Source organism: Gambusia affinis, linkage group LG05 (genome assembly GCF_019740435.1).
Source record: "Gambusia affinis linkage group LG05, SWU_Gaff_1.0, whole genome shotgun sequence".
In the NCBI taxonomy this organism is placed as follows: Eukaryota; Metazoa; Chordata; class Actinopteri; order Cyprinodontiformes; family Poeciliidae; genus Gambusia; species Gambusia affinis.
In genome coordinates this window covers 13,003,865-13,023,647 of record NC_057872.1, presented here as the reverse complement: position 1 = coordinate 13,023,647, position 19,783 = coordinate 13,003,865, and the positions used below count along the sequence as shown (strand labels likewise).

General features: G+C 37.7%; 1 protein-coding gene across 1 annotated transcript; it reads right to left on the bottom strand.

The window, feature by feature from the left end:
* Nucleotides 1–9,269: 9,269 nt before the first annotated feature.
* paqr7b (progestin and adipoQ receptor family member VII, b) lies at nucleotides 9,270–17,828 on the bottom strand. The gene is made up of 2 exons (XM_044117322.1): nucleotides 17,658–17,828; nucleotides 9,270–13,132 (listed from the first exon to the last, which is right to left on the bottom strand). The coding sequence occupies exon 2, from the start codon at nucleotides 13,117–13,119 to the stop codon at nucleotides 12,061–12,063; it is 1,059 nt and encodes a 352-aa protein (XP_043973257.1). The 5' UTR covers nucleotides 13,120–13,132; nucleotides 17,658–17,828; the 3' UTR covers nucleotides 9,270–12,060.
* Between the last annotated feature and the right edge of the window lie 1,955 nt (nucleotides 17,829–19,783).

Sequence of the window (19,783 nt, the reverse complement as noted above, 5' to 3'; positions counted from 1 at the left end):
TCTGGACTTTGCGCAACAGGAAATTTACTGAGAAACGGAGGCGATAAATTCCACAGCAACATGCCCCTTTTATCACATCGCTAACTTAGCAGAAATTTATTTAACAGTTTCTCTATAAAATCCTCAGAATGGACGTAAACCTTGAAGAAGTCACAATGACTCTGCCTATTCAATTGCAAAATCCGAGAATTACATCCATAGCGGAAAAAAATTTAAAAAACATAAATCCCTAAATTTAACTTACAGGCATTTTTCTGTGTTGACTGAGAGAAGACTGACAGGGAGAAGAAGGATAAAAAGTTACTTTAATCAATCTATCATGAGAACATTTTTCAACTGAGATTTCCTTTATGGGAAACTGTAACGACATCGGCGGTATTGACTGAAGGGAGGCTTGAAATGACTTCTCATTTTCTATTGAAACAAGTGTGAAAAGCTCACTCAAACCCTTCTGTCTGAAAATTGAAACCAGCGCTGCAGGTGCACTGGTAATCAAATAGTGTGTATCAGCAAGCAGAGATCAGCGCGGGAAGCATGCTGATGGGCCTCAACAAAAAGAGCCTGGGCCATCTGGAGGCTTTTGAAAAAAAAAAAAAAAATCTGCGGAGGAGGAGAAGGAAGAAGAGAATCTTTAGGTAATGGCTTCTCAGTGTAGGAACAGACAGACTACTTGAGGAAAGTAAAGAAACGTATAAGTTTGTGGTGATTTTATATCTTATAGCTCTAATACTATCATTGCACATTCTGTTTAACATTTCAACAAGATAGATGTTTTTTGTTGCTGCTCTTTTCAAATGTTTTAATTTAACTAAAGATGTTCCGATAAAGGTCAAAAAAGTTGTTATAATGTTCTGACACGTTTTCAACAATCTTTGGCTTTTCAACTTATTTCTGATTTGACATGTGCAATGAACACTTCAATGCTGATGTTTTTACTTTTCTGATCCTATCCTGCTTCCTCCTTGTTTTGATGAGTAGTTCCAGTTTTATGTGCAGACAAAACATAAAGAAAAAGTTGTTTTCTACTTTCTAAACCTTCCTCTGAATGTTGTCAGATTGGGTGACGAGTGTTTCAGCTTGCTCTGGGGATCACTGTGCACCAACTCTCCAGTAACCAAAGTGGTGGTCGAGTTGGCTGGAAGTGGCTAAATGATGTCATGATGCAATTTGCACAATAAGCTACCTGCACATCAACGTAATGGGAATGGTATGAGAGAGGAATAATATCTATTTATTGATTGTATATTGATAATCAATCTATTGACTTGTATGTGTTTAAAACCAGAAATTATATTTCTTTTGTAAATTCCTCATTTTATTTGTGTATATTTGATGCAATTCCAAGGATCATTCCTAAAAAAAGACACTGAAAAAGTTACTCTTCTTTGTTAATTAAATGCATTTATGTACAGTTTCTTAGTTTAGTTTTTTGTTTGTTTGGTTTTTTTCCCCCCCAAAGTAGGTTTTGTTTTTTAACCTTATCGTCCACTTCGGAGCCTACAACAACAATGGTAAACAATGTCGGCAAGCGAGGGCTTTTATGGTCTGGGCATAGACAGATGAACAGCTCGTGGTCAGATTGCAGCTGGGAAGGCCTGCTGCACATGGACTGAGATGCCTGTGAATTCTTTGGGATGAGAAAATGGTGCAAAGCAGATCAGTGAGAAGATTCAGGCTTTCCATGACAGGATTTTATATTAGTTTGCTAGATTCATTTCCAAAACACATTTTTGTAAAAGACAGCTTAATACTCACTGCTGTTAGTATCTGAGTTCAGCACAAAGCAGGTCACATGGCAAACACTGAGCAAAAGCTGCATCAGTAAATATAATCTCTCTTTTAAGTGTTACTGTAAAATACCGTGCGTGCACAGTCTATAATTCAGGTTTGCAAGCTGCGTACTCGAAAATATGCCGTTCCTTTCAGTACTTCTGTGTGCAACTCGTCACAGAACCAGCACTAATCACAGGTATCTTCTGGGACTCTGATAGCAATCAGTAGAAAATGTGTTGTTCATCGATCTTTACATAAATGCCAAACTCTCTAAGAGTCCTGCAAAGAGAAAAGAAAAAAAATATCAGCAAGCTCTCGGTTTAATACTAACAAAACCAAGTGTTGCTACTGGAGACGCAATATGATGCAAGACTGAAACAGTCCTGATACTTACAGTAGTCCAAGGTAATGCAGCAGAAGCAGGATGGTGTTGTCTGCTTTTCCTCGTCTGAGTATTCAAACAGTAGCACCTGGAAAAACAAGTCGATCCCCCTGAGCTGCACTTGTACAGTCCTACTGAGAGACAAACACACCATCTGCATATCTCAAACTTTTCCCACTTTCTGGTTATCTCCGTATAATGTTGTTGGGGATTTGTAACCTGGCCATACAGCAAGGTTAAAGGGGGAGGATGGGAGAATTCATTATCCTTGAGTGGTTACGGGCATTGGCAAGAAAGAGAGACCTTCAGATAGGACACACGTGCCTTCTCCTCACCTCTGCCAGCCTGCAGTATCTCTTCAACCAGCTCATGATGAATAGGCCCCATCAGTGGGCAACCTGATTGGTGGAGCAAGCAGTATCAAGGCAACTGCAAAGATGAAGAGGAGGTAAGAAGAGTCTCTTTTAGACAAGACGGAATATATTAGGTTGACATTAAATTCAGAGGGCAGTCAGCTGTCTGAAAAACTCTGAAAATGCAAGCTAAATTTTTCATGCTTGGTCCACTTTTTAAGTAGTATTAGCACAGAATCATTGCCTCATTATTATTTTTTTCAAAGGCAGTCACATATTTACAGCATATGGGATCATCAGCTTCAGAAATCACACTGCAGTCTGTTTTATTTACATTTTATGCCTTTTCTTACTTTGTCCTTCATTAGTCTAACGCAGTTTTATCAACAATGCACAGAACAGTGGCTAATGGGAGACACCGCTGGGAGTTGTACAAGAACTAACTCTGTAGAAACTCAAAGTGTGTTGCTAAATATTATTGGGGGAAACAATAACATGAGCCATGGTAATGAAGAAAGAAAAATAACGGTGAACACTTGAGTCTTTGGCGACAAAAGTAACCATTTGCAAATAGGCTGCATGGCTCTAGGATTTAACCTGATGTTACACAGATGAGATTTATGTCAGGATGCAGATGTCCAAGTGCGCTAGACCAGAAATTATATTGACTTTGCGCAACTTATTTTCTGCACCGCATAATTTTCTCCACTATCTTACCATTTACATGTCCTTTAAAATGTCCTTCCTTCATACGATAGTTGGCCCCTTTCACTTGTTTTCCCTGCCATTGAAAACAGCTATATTTTTGTTGCAGCTGTTTTGCATCGTGTTCCGTCTTCTGTGTATTTCATCCAGCTGCGAGCTCAGCATTTTTCCATTAGTGAGAATGGGACTCTCTGAGACTGTTTAATATGTATGTGGACAAGATAAGAACTCCACAAAAATCCACACACACTTCAGGATGGTATTCATGGCTGATTTATTGCACCAAGATGATATTTCTAGGATCTAGTTCTTCATCCAGTAGTGTTGGCTTTTTGAAGAGGGCCATATGGATTCCTGCTCAGGCCGCCAATCTGTCAGAGGGCGCCACAAGCACTCAGAGTCAGGGAAAGTTATGTCGGTTGGACCCAAACTAGTTTTTTACTACTTTTTTTTTGTGTTTATTATTCAATTAGGATAATGGGCAGGAAGAAACAAAACAAGGCTGGTTAATAACCCCAAAGGTTGCATCTTTATTTGAGATTCCTTTTTAGAAATTAACATTTTCACTACATTTTGTTATGTCAGGTTCAAAATTTAAAGTACAACAAACTTAACCTGTTGTTTTGTAAACTGAATAGCCAAACTGTTGCTCAGTAATCCATGACTTTCTGTTTTTCTCAGATATTCATTTCCAAATGAGAGCATGTCAGTTAAAGCAGATGTCTGCTGATGTGTTGAAATTGGGAAGAAAATAGCTTCTCCCTGTTATTGGCATATGTTTACGGTACTATCAAAACAGTATATAATGTTTAGGATAGCTTTGACCAACCATGCATTGTTAGGGCGAATGAAAAAAGAAGGAAAAATAATTTATTAACCTAATCAAAGAGTGATTTCAGATTAGGTCTTTTCAATTAAAGACATATTAATAGATATTTAATAAAATATACTATTTTAATTGAAGATGTATTTACTTTAGGAATTTTTTTAAATGTTTCCCAGGGGCACCACCAGTAAAAGTAAGAAGCATCATAGGCCATAGTTCTGTTTTGTTTTGTTAAATTTCAGCAGACCAGTTTCATTTAAACCTCTGCCAAAAAGGCAGCTATGACTGAATTCAGTATTTCTCCATCTGAAGTTAAAATAAAATCAGCTAACATTTTTTCTTGGCTCCCTAACTTTAAGAATGCACCAGAATTATATTTTCTAATTTATATAATATGTTTTAATTTGTTTAAATTGTTACAGTAAAACCTCCTGTTCCTCCTTATTTCTTAAGTCCTATAGCTGAGCTCTTTAACTCTCATCTACCTTCATGTTTAAAAGCACAGCATGAGAGCAGCATTGATCTTCTATACACGGGTGTTATTCACAAAGTATTTATTTAAATGTCAACAAGAGGAAAACACATTTTTCAAAATCCTTTCTGATTGAGACAGTAGAGTCCTAAATGTCATCTCGCTTTTGTTCAGTTCTAATTAAACATTCTAGACAAGTTTTCTATATCAGTCACTTTTCTCACTTTATGTTTAACGTTGCTGCATGAGTGACAGCATGATTTATATATAATTAAATATACAAAAATAGGCAAGGAAATATATACTAATGAGTCATTTCTGTTTAGCTATGATGTGAAGCTAACACAATAAATTAGCAAATGAACTGTACTTGTATACATTTAGTAACATTTCTGTATTGATGGTTGATTTGTTATTTATTTCCCAATATCTTGCCTTTTTTTATTCTGTGTATGTGTTAATTTATTTTTACACATTGTTGCTTTTTTCCTTTCTGTATTATTTGGTTTTGTCTACTGTGGATATTAGTTTCAAGTTTCTTTAAGTGCCGTATTTTCTGTTCCTCTGCTCTGTTTACTTTCCTTTTTCCTTCATCATGTCTGCCTGATTCTCAGCACAGGTGCTCTCTATCATCTTATTTTGCTCTGTCTGCGTCGTCCCCCAGCTGCTTCCCATTGACGTCTGATTAGTCCCTCTGGTTCTTTGCTACTTTCGCTTCTCCCTCAGTGGGCTTAAGCTCTTGGCTCACATTGTTCTCTGCTGTCTCCTTTTGTTGCTTACTTTGTGCATTTAGTTCATTATTTACATTGTTTGTTCCTACCACGCTCAGCAGTATGGTTTGCATTTTCTCCATTAAACATGCATTCTGTGACAATCCCAAACTCCTGTCTGTGTTTGACTCATACTGTGAAAACCACAGGACATGACACAATGACTGAACCAGGCAGCAAGGGGGTTCGAAACGACAACCCAGTTCTTACAATACAAAGCCAAGCCTCCTGAATCACAGTTGACAAATAAAAATGTTATAGTGGAAGAATTAGAATATTTTATTATTATTTTTAATAAGGTTCTGATACAACTGCATAAGTAGTTAATATTTTAGGTGCTGTATATTTTTGGTGACATTACAAATCCAGATTACTTGAACTAGCAGAAGTTACCAGTTAGTTTTAGTGGAGTCGAGACTTTGGTCTTGAAATGACTCCAATCTCAACAAAGTACTAACTAATTTGAATTTATAACTTAGAAGCCCTGAGAAATCTGATGGTGACCAGAGCTTTCGGTTTATTCTTTATTTTCAGTTTCTGGTGAGAAATTGAAATTAGTTCAACTTTACAAATTAGAAATATGTTGTAATAGAATCCCAGAAGATATTTGCCCAAAATAAATGGGGGGAAAAAAGATCTTCATGCTGTCACCTGCCAGAAATAAATAGTATAACGGCTGTGAGCAAGGCTGTTGAACAAGTCAAACCTTTAGGTACAAAACACAATGTAGACCTGCAACAATACCTCCACCCTGACCCCAACATAATACGCAGAAAGCAAATGAAGCATTAAGAAAAGAAATGAAGATGAGTAGTCCTCGTGTAAAGCAACTAGCCGCCAGGAGAGGAAAGGAGGCGTGTGAGGACAAAAGAGAGGGACACTCAGCGGTTCCAGAAACAGACCTCTGAAAATTGATGGAGTCTGAGAAAGAAATTGATAGTTAGAGGACAGGAAGCAGCCTGTAAGGCAATTATCACTATCTCTGCCATTTGATTTAGGACCGTCTGAGTGTGTATTACTGTGAATTAATCAAATCTAACACAGACGTATCAAGAGCCCATTTCTGGGCTTAAAATTCAATGATTCTTGTCCATAACTACCTTGTTCTCATTAACACGAAATAGGAAATTACATCCATGCAGAGGAAAAAATATGTATTATACATACGTGGAGAGCATAAAGTCAAGCTGATCGTCATAAACAGGACTCCTCATGAATACAAATTTAAGTCAAAGTGATCTGTAAACCAACAGAATCCTCCAAAATGTGATAAGAACCCATGTAAATATGAATAAAAATAAGCATTATAATCAGAATCATCTCAACCTCTCCTTAACATACAGAGCATGCATGTATGGACTTTTAAACTATATGTGCCACCCACACACTGCAGTGTGGGCTAGATGATGCTCTAGATATTGCTCCAGGATCAGGGTTAGGATTAATTTACTGTCAATGTTCTTCTTTATGCAAATGACTCAACTATTTGATTTTTTTTTTTAAGGAGGGGAACAGTTTGTGATACGTTGCGGTTTAATCAAAGATATAGATGGCTTGTAATGAATTCTGCGAGTGGTCACAACAAATATATCTAAACTGGCCCCCATGTGCTTCAAAAAGAGCTGAGCTACATCAGTAAGTAGCAGGTTTATGTATAGAAATACAAAAGGATCTCTTGTGCCCCCTATTGGAATTATACCTGCTTAAATGTCACGTTTCTTTTTTCTTTTTTTTTTTTTTGATAAAAACCTTTCCAAAAGGTCGGAGCTCATCTATAGAGAGAAACCCCAAATGATCAGTTGCTCTTTTTACAGCAGCCATTTAGAGCTGATTGAGTTGAATAAAAGGAATTGTACATGTTTTTTTGTTTTTTTTTCATAAAGTAATCAGCTCAGATTACATCACTACTGTCATTATGTTACAGCCCAATGATCAGAGTAATAGATCACATTTTTAGTCTAACTAAAACTCCACTGTCATGAATGACTTATTTAAAAACCTGCTCAAAGGTATTTATGAATAGGTTGTGAATTAACCCTTTATTAATTAATTTATTCCTAAAATACCCTGCCAAATAGTGTTACGTTTTATACTGCTATAAAACGGGGCTCTTATCAAATGACAAGGTTGCCCTCTAGTGGTGCAGAAGCTATCCTGAGACGTATAATAGGTATTTAACACTTACTGGATACAGCTTAAGGTATGAAAATTAAATTAACAACCTGTAATGCATTTGATGGAGTATATAAATAGTGATGGAGTTATGAGTTAAATAATATGCTTTCAAGCTGCTATATATGAACCGTAACGTGATGTATCTCGCTGGCATTGAAAACTCTTGATTTTGCTGATGTAGCAGGTTGACGCTAACGAGTCTACATTCAAACACAGACACTGAGAGAATGAAGAATCTCTGTCCAAAAACACTTTTTGTTGATATCTTGTGATTGCAGTTGATAGCAAATACATGTTTATTTTAACAAAACGGCAAACAGTTACAGTGTGTTGACATTCTTTATATTCTGTATATGCCAACCACAAACTTTAAAAATATTCACTCCGAATGTTTAGTCTTTTACTTGCTCAGAAAAATCAATCATGATCGACAAAATTTGACTTTTTGGGGGGGGGGGGGGGCGGAGGGGAAAATAAAAAGAAATTAAGTGTCAAAGTAAAAACTGATTTTTACAAAATCATGATAAATAAAGACATAAATTCAAATAGATGATTGCATAAATATTCACCCCCTTTTAAAGTGACTGGCCTAATTAAACAGAGGTTCAGCCAATTGGAGCTTGTATATTCTCACAATGAGTGGAAAGGAGATCACCTGAGTGCAGTGACTGTGTTTCAACCGTAGTATAAAGACAGCTGTGTCTGGTCGATCCATTCACTGGTTAATCAGTATTCCTGGTTATCGTGACAGCATGAAGACAAAGAGACTAGTGAGAGGCCACCATTGACACAAAATAGCACCACCTGCTGGCCTCCACCTCTGATGGTATACTCACCTCCTTCCTGGAAACTCCACCAGTTCATCCAACATCATCCAGTCCTGGCTTCATCATCATCATGATTTTCCTACCAGCAGATTCTCCCTCCTGGGCCTGGATCTCCACAGCTCATCTTGTACAGGATTTTTTGCCTTCTTTCTTGTCTGTGTAGGTGGATGGCCATGTTCATGAACATGTTTGAACTGCTTTCAACTGATTCATGACAAACACTTTAATATTGACTCACAATTTCAGTGATTTGCTAAAAAAAAAAAAAAAAAAGGCAACATTTTTGAGTGTTACAATACAACAGTGCAGGAACTTATGTATGTTTTGAGTTCATGTTGTGCAATTAAGGGTGTATGTAAGACTTGCTGCATTTGCCACAATGTCCTATTTTTGAAACAGGGTTGTGCACCAAACATGCATGAAAAACAGCTTGTTAAACTTCAGCACTGTACAGCCAGTAATTATTGTGTAGAAGCAATCTCTATATATGGGCTCAAGATTTATGTACATTTATTATTTATTTACTGATTGACAATTTGTGGAGAGAGCTAAAGATTAGGGTGATTGCAAGGAGGCTTTCCAGCCTGAAAGAATTGAAGTTAATCACCAAATATAAACTTTCAAAATACCAGCAGAAATATGCAAAATGCTAGTCAGCAATTAATATGTTTTGATTGCCGTAATGCAACTTTTTTTTCACTGCTTATTGTGAAGGATATAAATATTTTTCAACATACCATATTTAATTAAATGTGAAACAAAAATATCTTAAAAGTAACATTTCTTCGACGTTTGTTTTTGAGAAAGTCTCGTCTAATTTTAAACAATAAGTAAAAAATAATTTGAAATTTAAATCTACCAGTGGTATATATATTGAACTAAAATGTACGTACTTAAGTTGTTTAAATTTCTTTAAAAAGAACAGCTCCAGATTGATGCATTGTCAAATTTATTAGGTGGGCGAGGAGAAAAACAACACATTACTCTTTGAGTTACAGTAACACTTTATTTTTCTTAAATAGCACATCATATTAGTACAGTTACAGATATTGTTAGAGACAGAAACCATTCTGATCCCTCTGACCCTGCTTTTTTGAAAAGAATAAAGAGAAACTTTAAGTGTCATCTGAGGCTATGTTTACATACACATGAACAGAGAATACTGGCCATATTCATAACAGTTTGTCACCATACAACTAGGATAATCTATGAGATTATCCATGCTGCTATGAGCTCTACAGCTGTTCCCTCTCCTTTTTAATAATTCACAGAGGACATAAAGTTAAATGCCTAGTCGCTGCTTTGGTCCTTATGCTACTATACAAGTAGGGCTGGTGAGATGTTTACAGACATCATTTACCAACAGGAAATCATTTGCCTATAAAGACACCTTTCAGTAAAGCATTAGACTGCGTGAAGACAGCCTGAATCCCGCTGTTCACTAGTTCACCTTTTCACTGCATCTGAACTGGAATCCAGTCTTTCTCCTCAAGTTTTATTTGTTTTTATTTTTTTTTTTTGCATCACATCACTTCAGAGAAGCCACGCAAAACCAAAAGAAATACAGTTTTCATGCATGTAAACATAGCCAGCACTGTCAGTTACAGTATGTACAATGTCGATTCAGGCAGTGCATAATGAGACCAAGTCAGAAAATGCCATAATTAACGTTCGAGTTTCACAGTTTTGGACTGTGATGCTTAAACTTCACCAATAACAGCATCGTAGGCCGAGACAAAAATTCCGATTAGTCATTTCTCAGTAGTACCGTCATCACTGAAGTAATAACAGATTGATTGGCACATTAAACACGGTTGTGAACAGAGAGCGAGGTAATGAATATTGATCATTTCTGACATTTGAGATTTTATGACAAAAATCCAAGTGGCATTTGTTGTAAAGCCATGTGAGAAAGCCTCATGAGAAAAGTCAACCAAGGACTCTGAAGACAATAAATGTCTTCTTCAAAGTAACAAAACAGCATTATGAAACAATGTATTAATACCAATAAAGTCTGACAAAAATATGAATGCGATATATTCCATTAGAAAACAAGACTTGTTCTGAATTGTGTGAGAGATGTAGTAAAAATGAGACAATGCTCTCTAGAGAGAAGTACAACTTATTTACAAGGTAAGAAAAAAAGTGCAAGGCTAAACTTTCATTGACATTCACACACTTAACATCCACAGTATGTACCAAAGGACATGCGTAGAGGCACATAAAAAAAGACGGAAACAAAAGAGAAAGCAAAAGAACCAATCTAAAACTTCAACATTCCAACTCAGACTTGGCATTTGTGGCTCAACTCTCATCACCGTCACTAATCAAAAACATGCACGCAAAGCACTGACATCATGGGATGTGAGGTGAAAGCTGACACTTCAGCCCTTGGATCAAAAAACAACATGAATTATATTTGTTACACAACGAAAAAGACTCCAGTGATCCATCACTGAACCAATACAGAGCTCCAGTCTCATTTTCAAAGAAGGTCACCAAATAAATATTCTTGGCTTATTTAAATTCCAGAAGTCAAATAGCTTACTAAAATGTCCTCAATTATGCTAAAGATTTTTGCCAGGCATTGCCTGAATGAACTATACAGATAGTTTTAAGTTTTTTTTTTAACAGAGGTTCTATGAAGTTATTTTAGATAATAGTTTCTGTGCCCATGCTTGATTTATACCTTCAGCTGCTGAAGATGCTAAAGCTTGTAAGTGGTGGGGAACATCATGGATAAGAAAATTTGTAAAGAAATCCAGAAACATGTGGATTAATCATAAATCATTAATGCCATATTTGGGAACTTCAGCGTGTTTTTCTGATATTGTGCAGCCCTACTATGAAGTCACCCTAGATCTGCTTCTGACTAGTTGATGACCAGTAAGAAAAGCAAATCACTGCTCAGCTCAGACTAAGATAGAAAATATGTATATCAAGAATATTATATTTGACTTAAAGAGGACTGATCCATTTTTTGAGATTTGGTTTCAAAAATCAGCTTTGCTTGAATTCTTTACATCATCCACTAAATCTCTTAATCCACATTTGTCCAGGGATATTTTTTTTCCTCCACATTTTTACTCTGGTAGTAGTATTTTTATCTTAGACTAACAATACTATGAGGTTTAGATTTCTAAACCTGTTTCATTGCATGGCCTTCCATCACACCAGCTGTTACCCTACCACTGTGCTGAAGATTCATTATTTCTTTCTACAAACTCATGGTCAGTCAGGCAAGGAAATTATTACTTAAAATAACTTTATATAACCTCACTTCAAAAAGTCAAGACTATCCATTAATGACAAATATACCTGCTTTTATAATAAAAGGCTGGGTAAAATCTGCAGGGAAAAGGATATTGGCTTAAAATTATTAGATTCCAGCCTATGAATTCTGATTGAACTGTTTGCATAACTTAAAATGCTACAATCTGATTAAGGCAGGTAGCTTATACAGAACAAAGTTCAAAGGGCATTTTAAAACACTCTTCAATGTATCTACTCACCTGTATAAAATAACAGTTTTCGCATGTTAATGTAAAACAGCTGAGTAGAATTTGCATGGCTACCAACACAGTCCCAGCTTCCCTTTCCCTCGCTGCATGTCACATCCTCAGTCATGTTACTTTACTGTAGTTTGGCAGAAGAAATAAGCAAAAGTCACTGTCACAAACCAATATTTCTCATAGACAAAAACATGTTAATTATGTTAAAACCGTCACTACAGAGTAAAATAAATTAACCCTCCTTGCTTTTGGATGTACTCCGTCCTCACTCCTTCTTCTCGTAGAGGGAGGCACGCACACGGTTACGCACATAAAACGCGGTGAGAGCGCAGCAGCAGGTGGTGAAGATGAAGAGCGCCACGGCGTCGTGGGCGAGGTCTCCGTGGAGACGCTCGTAAAGCGGACGGCGCTCTGTGAAGTCAGTTCGCAGTGCTTCAATCTGCATCAGGGTGCACACCACCACCAGCACGTGAAAGATCTGGTGGCCCTGCCCAAAGAAGTCACATTTCCCAGGGAGCAGACTCTCTGGGTGTGGGCAGCAAAAGAAGTAGGCGCTGATTAGGAAAAAGATCACGTGGTAGACGTGGTACCACACTATTGGGTCGGAGCAGCCTTCCCAGTAACAGCTGTAGATGCGGTGGACCACGGGGCTGATGTCTAAGCAGTAAGCCAACGCCGACGGCACCACTTGGAGGAGCTTGTGGGCAAACTTGGGCAGGTCGTGCCTTGCGTATTTGCCATAGCAACACCCGAAGCAAGTGAGCCAAGCCAAAAAAGCAGCAGTGTGCAGAAAGAAGCCCTGCACTGAACTGTGCCACTCCTTCTCTATAGCGTAGTAGTAGTGCGCCAGAGCACTCCCGTATTGGTAGACGGACACCCCGACATAGTCGAGGAAGTAGAAGGTGTAGTATGAGAGCTCTGATTTGGCAGAGAGGAGGTGAGCAAGAGCACTAAAGGAGAGGTAGGTGAAGGCTGCCAGGAGGACAATGAAGAGGGGTTGGGCATGAGGATCACGCAGAAAATCAACCGTTTCTGAGATTTCCTGGCACTTCACAAGGATGATGAGAGCTGCCAGCAGGTGGGTCCACACATTGAGGGTCTCATTGTGCCGCTGGAAGAGGGTGAGAAAGTAGTACCGCCAGCTTTGGTCCGTCTGCCTGTAGCCTGCGAGGATGTGGCGCTCGCGGAACACCCTTGGGACATCAGAAATCTTCACAGTGCAAGGCAGCGTCGGAAAGGCTGACTCGAGCAGCTGAGGGATCTGCCGGAGCTGCTGGGCATTGATAAAAAGCCGTCCAATCTGCTCCATCACTACCGTGGCCATTGCAACCAGGAGACTAGAGGGGAAAGAGAAAAGAAGCAATGAACATCTGAATCTGTCAAAGAGGACGTTTCTATCTGAATGTGTTTGTGCTTTTATGCAGCGCATAGCAATATTAAGTAAAATGTATTTGGTAATCCTCAAGTTGCAACATGAAAATGACATAATACTCTTTGTCTAGGTGAAATCTTTCTCGAAAAGCGCTGTGTGGTTTGCTCTTCCTGTCCAAGCTATTATCATATGAGTGCTTTTACTTGATGCCCTGCATCAATGTCATTTTGAAGTAGGAGAGGAGCCAGCCTTTGAGTTATTGGTAGCTATGTTGACAGAGTCGGGTAGTAAAGACAACACATCAGGCTAGCTGGCAACATTAAGTTACACAAGCATTGAAGAAGTTTTCTGTCCTTTTAACCGTTTGTGTGGTAGAAGTTTGGTACCTGACAAAACAAACAGAGTAGCAGACAAAAAGGAAGTTTTTCACTGTTAAAAAACTGGTTAACTGCTAGCTGCTACAAAAGTTAGCATCTGCTTCAGATCTTTAAATTGATTTTTAAAGACCTTTACAACCAAAGTTGAGGGCTTTAAAACTTCTATATTATATATGCATTATAGCTGTACACATCTAGCAACAAATCAAACATATTTTGACTTTTCAAGTCTGAACTTGAAGAGAGATTTTATAAATATTTCATAATGTTTTCAGGTTTTTTGTTACAAACTACAATATCCATACTTTTTAAACATAAACTCAATTATTTTGCACTGATTTAAGATTTCTTGAAGCACAATTTTTATCCATTAGAGTAATGTCACAAAGTTTTTAAAGTAAATTAAAAATATTCAGAGGAATCTTTCTCTTTAATGCACTGATGTATTAGTTTTCTGTGTTTCTTTTTTTGTTTAAGAAACAAAAGAAAGTTAACCAATTAGACTATCTTGTCTCTTGTCACCAAGCAAAGTTCATCTACACAGGCTGTATTGCACCTTATATTAAACACAATGGATTTTAATCTTCTGATCAGTCAATCATGTCGTAAATTATAGAGTTTTTGTAAATGCTTAAGGCAGTGGTTCCCAAAGATTTTCTGGGCCCCTCTATGGATTACAATAAAATCCCCCACAAAAAGAAAAAAAAAACTGGGCACACAAATCAACCAGACATAATCTTATACACATATTTAGTTTTTAAACTCCACTGAAGTTTATTTCACACTTCAGGTTGCAACAAAGCACACTACACCATCTTTACAGTGAAACACTTCTGTGTAACTGTTTTTGTTGGGGTTTTTTTGTTTGTTTGTTTTTATCCATACCGCTTCCCGCAACCCCCTGCAATGGCACTGAGCCCCCTCCAGGGGGCGCGCCCCACACTTTTGGAACCACTGGCTTAAGGTATTGTGGTGGCAAAATTTGAAGGAAGCAGATCTTACACTGGTCAGAGGTTGTTGAGATTATTTAACTAAAAGTGAATCAACCCAAATTATTATTGTTACCCCCCACACCCTCCTTAAAACACATTTATTAATAAATGCGCAATAAATTAGGTTTGTTCAATCCCGCATTTGTTAGCTGTCATCAACTGGAAAGGATGAACTCGGCTAACAAACTTGGTTTCACTCAGTAGGTTCTGCTGCTAAGAAGAAATCTCTAGACTGAGACAACTGAGAGGAATTAAAAAGATTTTCAGAGACATAGCTCCAGCTGTTTAACTAAAACTGCAAAAAAATCCCAAAGCACAAGACATCTTTAATATTCAATATATCGTTCTCAACAAGATGTAGAACCTAAAATATTATTTTTGCTGCTGTCCTCTTACTACAGAGTTGCAACCTGTCAAGGTGAACTGGGTTGATCCCTTATTTACATACAAGTGTTGCATTACTGTTGAAGGCTGGTCTTCAGTTTGGTCATGTGCTTTTTCCAATCCATTAAGTTTCCCTTACATCCATAACTACTGGGTGTGTTTGCATAAGATTTGTTTTTATAGAAGCTGTCAGTGTAGAAATGACAGCAGGTTGACAGCGTGGCTGTTCTCAGTTTACCAGAGACTGACTACAAACTGACCTGAGTAAAGATAAAAAAGTTGCTTTTAGTTGAACCATAAAAAGTCTGCAGTTACACATCTTTGCTCTGTATCACTGTACTGGCTTTTGATTAATCTCTTATTGATCAGAAAACAAAACTTGTTATTTTATTTGAATATTTTGAAGCTACTACAACAAGTGTTTCTTGTTGTACATTACCAGTGGCATTAATTTCCAAAGCGTGCACGATGTAAAAGAGCAGTGGAAGCAGAAAAGCAATCAAACTCTATACGTTTAGAAATTAACAATGCTTAGTCAGCTCATTCTTATTTCCCATGTTCGTGAAATTCTGTAGCCCCACCTGACTACTTACTCTGTTTTTCCTAATTACTTCATAAACTGTAAGTAAGGACTCTGTTTAATAATGAACTGTTGCAGTAAAGGAAACTGACGTAGTCCTCAAAATGGAAAGGTGTTATTGAGCTTTCTCCCCCTGTGTCATTGTAAGGCCACACAAATTATATCCTCAGAAGTTTTACTTTAACTACATGTAGATGTGAGTAAATAAAAAAATGTGTTCCTATGAGGCGTGTTTGCTACATTAAATGTTCCTTTTGAAAATAAACATTAAGCAGGTAGCATTAAGCCCAACAAACTTCTGTATTGTTATTGGCCTGATCATAACATTCTAATCTTCTACGATATCAAATGGAGTATTTAAAAAGCACCATTTGGAAATAAATGACTAATTATTTCAAACTTATTCATACTTATGTAAGATGACTGCTGTCAGACAGGTTTGACACAAAACCCACATGTCCTGTGATCTGCCATGTGACAAATGTAAGCAGGGGTCTTATCAGGAGTTAACATTTTTGTTTACCTCTGTTTCTTTCTAGAAGAGGGCTGCAGTCAAGCCACACCGTTAAGTTTTACTTCTTGTGTCAGTGTTTGGAATTCACTGATATGAAGTCACACCCAACGTTAGAGCGGCATCCACATTTACAGCCCTTATTGCAATGTAATTACTTAATATTAGTTTTGAAGAATGTGTTTCCCTGCATCACAATATGACATTTCTGTTTGAACCGCTTCAAAATAGAAAAAAATGAAAGAAGATGCAATTTAAATAAGGTTCTTCTGTGCGCATCTCCGTAAGTCAAGAAATAGGGATTTGCCTAAATTTGCATATATGGTCAGAGCAACAATTAAAACGTTTAAAATCAACCACCTCTTAGAAAATAGACTAGAAACCATATTTATCTTTCCACCATACACAAGATGGTAAGGGAGGTAAAACAAATCTTCAAATCTCAATGGTAAGAAAGCTGCAGCAACCAGTGACAGTTTCAACGTCCATTTCCTGTTTAGATAATCATCAGCTTCTGTATAAACCCCTATCCTATGTAATTAAAAGTGTTTACTACACTTTTGACTACTTCTCATAATCTGTTGTTGTTTTCGATGCACAAAAATGCACATCTTGCACCTTTATTTTAAAATAACCCTACTCAGTTGAAAATTTATTTTGATCTGAGAGTGCTATTTTTAGAAACTGTACAGTATTGTTAGTTTTTTATTATGATGAAACTTTGACCTATTTTTCTTGTATTTTATGTTAGTTTGAATATGCATACTTCAATTCACCTTTAACTTGCTGCTGGTACACCTGAGTGTCCCTAATGTGAAACAACAAAGGATATTTGCTCATTTGTTTTATTCATTAAAAGTCCACAATACATAAACACACACATGCACACATTTAGAGAGATATAGAAATATGCTACCTTGATGCAAAAACGAAAGCATATACACAGACTCTTAGTGTTCCTATTTGATGTTTGGCATTTTTTCACCACTAAATATCTTTATCCTATACTATCTGTCTATTAGAAATCAGTGCCACGACCCTGGTTCATATATGAGCTCCTGTACTTTCCTTCCCTGCGCTGTGGGGAGGGCAGGGAGCTGAGGCAGATCAGACACTGTGGGATGAACATGTGCCGAGGATGAGGAGGAGAGGCGTGAGGGATGAATGGAGCATTACGTAACATAGCTCCATCCCAGGTCCACGCCCTTCGGCATCCAGTGAGCCCTGACATCCTTTAAAATATTTATAGATGAAGACGAAAAACAAAGTCGACTAACAAAAAATAAAACGGGTTTGCGTGGCTCTGTGCGAATTAAAACCGGGCCTAAATGGGCCTGTTGCTGCTGGGAACTGTTAGGCTCGTATGCACCTGATCGGCGGGGCAGTTTTCTAATTTAGAGAAATTGAAAATAAACCCGCAATTGCATCTACAATAAACCGTCCGCTTGCTGTTATCTCCGATCGCATGAAACCTACACTGAGCGTAATAAAGCCAAGATATCCGCTGAAAGGCGTAAAAAAAAAAAAAAAAAACCTTCCCGGGTTCTGCCTTCGAGGCGCTTCTCTCACGGCGTGCCATCTATATCACAGCAGCGAGATGCCTTTAATTTTCACAGATCAGCTAAGCGCGTACAGAAAGCACCTACCTGTCCGGGGCAGAGTCAGTACGAGGTGTCAGATATACCCGTCGATGAAACAATTAGAGCCGTGCAGAGCATGGATATCATTATTTGATGGGCCGGACTGGCAGGAGATAACCGTCACTACAGCAGCAGCGGGCTGCAGCTCGGCTGCTGAGGAGGAAACCAACCCTCTCTGACGGATAGCTTTTCTGACCAATCAGCATGTACGCTGCTGCTTTTTTCTGGCATCATGTCAACCAATCACGTCTTCCGTTTGACTGTGTAGGACAAAGCACTGATAACAAATTATTCCACTGGCATACAGCTTTTCTGTAACATCATGGGTGCTGGGAGGACTGAGCTGTCAGGGTATATATCTTAATCAGCTGATCAGTTTACTGTTTATCGTTTAATCTGTGATATTTTAAGACATTATTAGATATTATATGCAGCTTAAGAGTCATCTATAAATTCAAAATTAGAATCTTGTTTCTTACCGCTCTATATGTGTAGATTATGGTTTTCTTATACTTGCATCACCATTATGGTTTTTACATAACCCCGAACTTTACACATGCCATTGTTCCTGTTTCCACGTGCGGACGTCTCACCTGCAGCCATTGCGATTGGTCTCTTTTTCACTGTTGCTTGGAAACCAACACCCACAACAACAAAGGTTAAATGGACACCATTTTCACTAATTCAAGTCAACTCATTCAGCTGTGAGAAAGTGAGAAGCAACCGCTCTCTCTCTTGATAATACATGCTTAAAGTCACTGATTATCTATCTATCTATCTATCTATCTATCTATCTATCTATCTATCTATCTATCTATCTATCTATCTATCTATCTATCTATCTATCTATCTATCTATCTATCTATCTATCTATCTATCTATCTATCTATCTATCTATCTATCAAGTGGTGTCCATTTAACCTTATATGTTATTGCTATTATTATTAATATTAATTTATTATACCATTAATGTATAACCTCAGTGTATTTTATACATTTGAGGTTGTAACACGACATCCAGGCATACGTGCATTGGTTCCAGGTTGTGGGAATGCTTTGAAAAGGTATACAGTCACTTCAGATCCCAGTGAATATCATTAAGTAAGCAAAACAAGCAATGTCTCTCCTTGGTTGCTGTTGTGAAATCACTTTTATGGTCTGTGATCTTCCTTGTTTTGCATTGAGTGACAACGCTTCCTTTGTTGCTGTCCCTCTCACTGACAAATCCCTATTGTTTCTGAATTTAAATAATCCTCCACAGTGTATATTTCTTCCACACTTGGATCAGGGTGTCCAGTGTGAACAGTGAACACATGCTCTTTCTGGTGCCTGTCCACTGGATGATCTAGCTTTGGGGAATATGGGCTGCAAACAAGTTTTGTCACATCCTGAGGCATTGCTGTGGTTTGATGATGCTAACGGTTTCTCTGAACACATTGTAGTGTGAAGGTTGATGAAGAAACACAGCAATACTAACCCACTTCTGCAAACACATCGTGTCCACACATAAACTGTCAAATTCTTAAACAACTGTGTGAAATTAAATATGGTCTGAAGCAGCACGATTTAGCATTTTTCATTTTTCAGTATGCATTTGTGTTGATAACGTCATAAGAGGCATAGTAATCGAGGTGATCAGTTCGCAGTAGCAAACATTATAGTGGGCAAGCAACAGTGACATAGATTTTGAAGTTCTATTTTCGGTTCATCTCTGCAGAGCTGTCGCCATGTGTTCTAAGAAAACAAAAATTGATTTGAAATATTGGAACATTTTGAAACATTTTTGGTCAGGAGTAGAAATAAATGTGTAGGATGTTGTAGTACTGAACACATTACACATCAGAACACTGACAAGAAGAAAAAAAGTAAAATTGCCAAAGATGTAAATAAACTCAAAACAGCTTTTATCAAATTGAGCAAAATTATGCAACAGATGGAATTTCATGGAACCAACCCAATTTGGGATAGGTTACAGGCGTGTCTCTTGACTGCAAGCCTGTGCTAAAACAGACGTAAACAAACCTATAAAACTCAGGCTAGACTCCTCCTTACCCTTCCCAACACTGCAGATTGTCATTCAGGTTTTACCTGAATGTTCTCACCAGTAATACGTGGTGTAAATAGCTTTGTCC

What these genes read in the sequence shown, in the direction of transcription:
- paqr7b (XM_044117322.1), bottom strand. Translation starts at nt 13,119, where the DNA reads ATGGCCACGGTAGTGATGGAGCAGATTGGACGGCTTTTTATCAATGCC.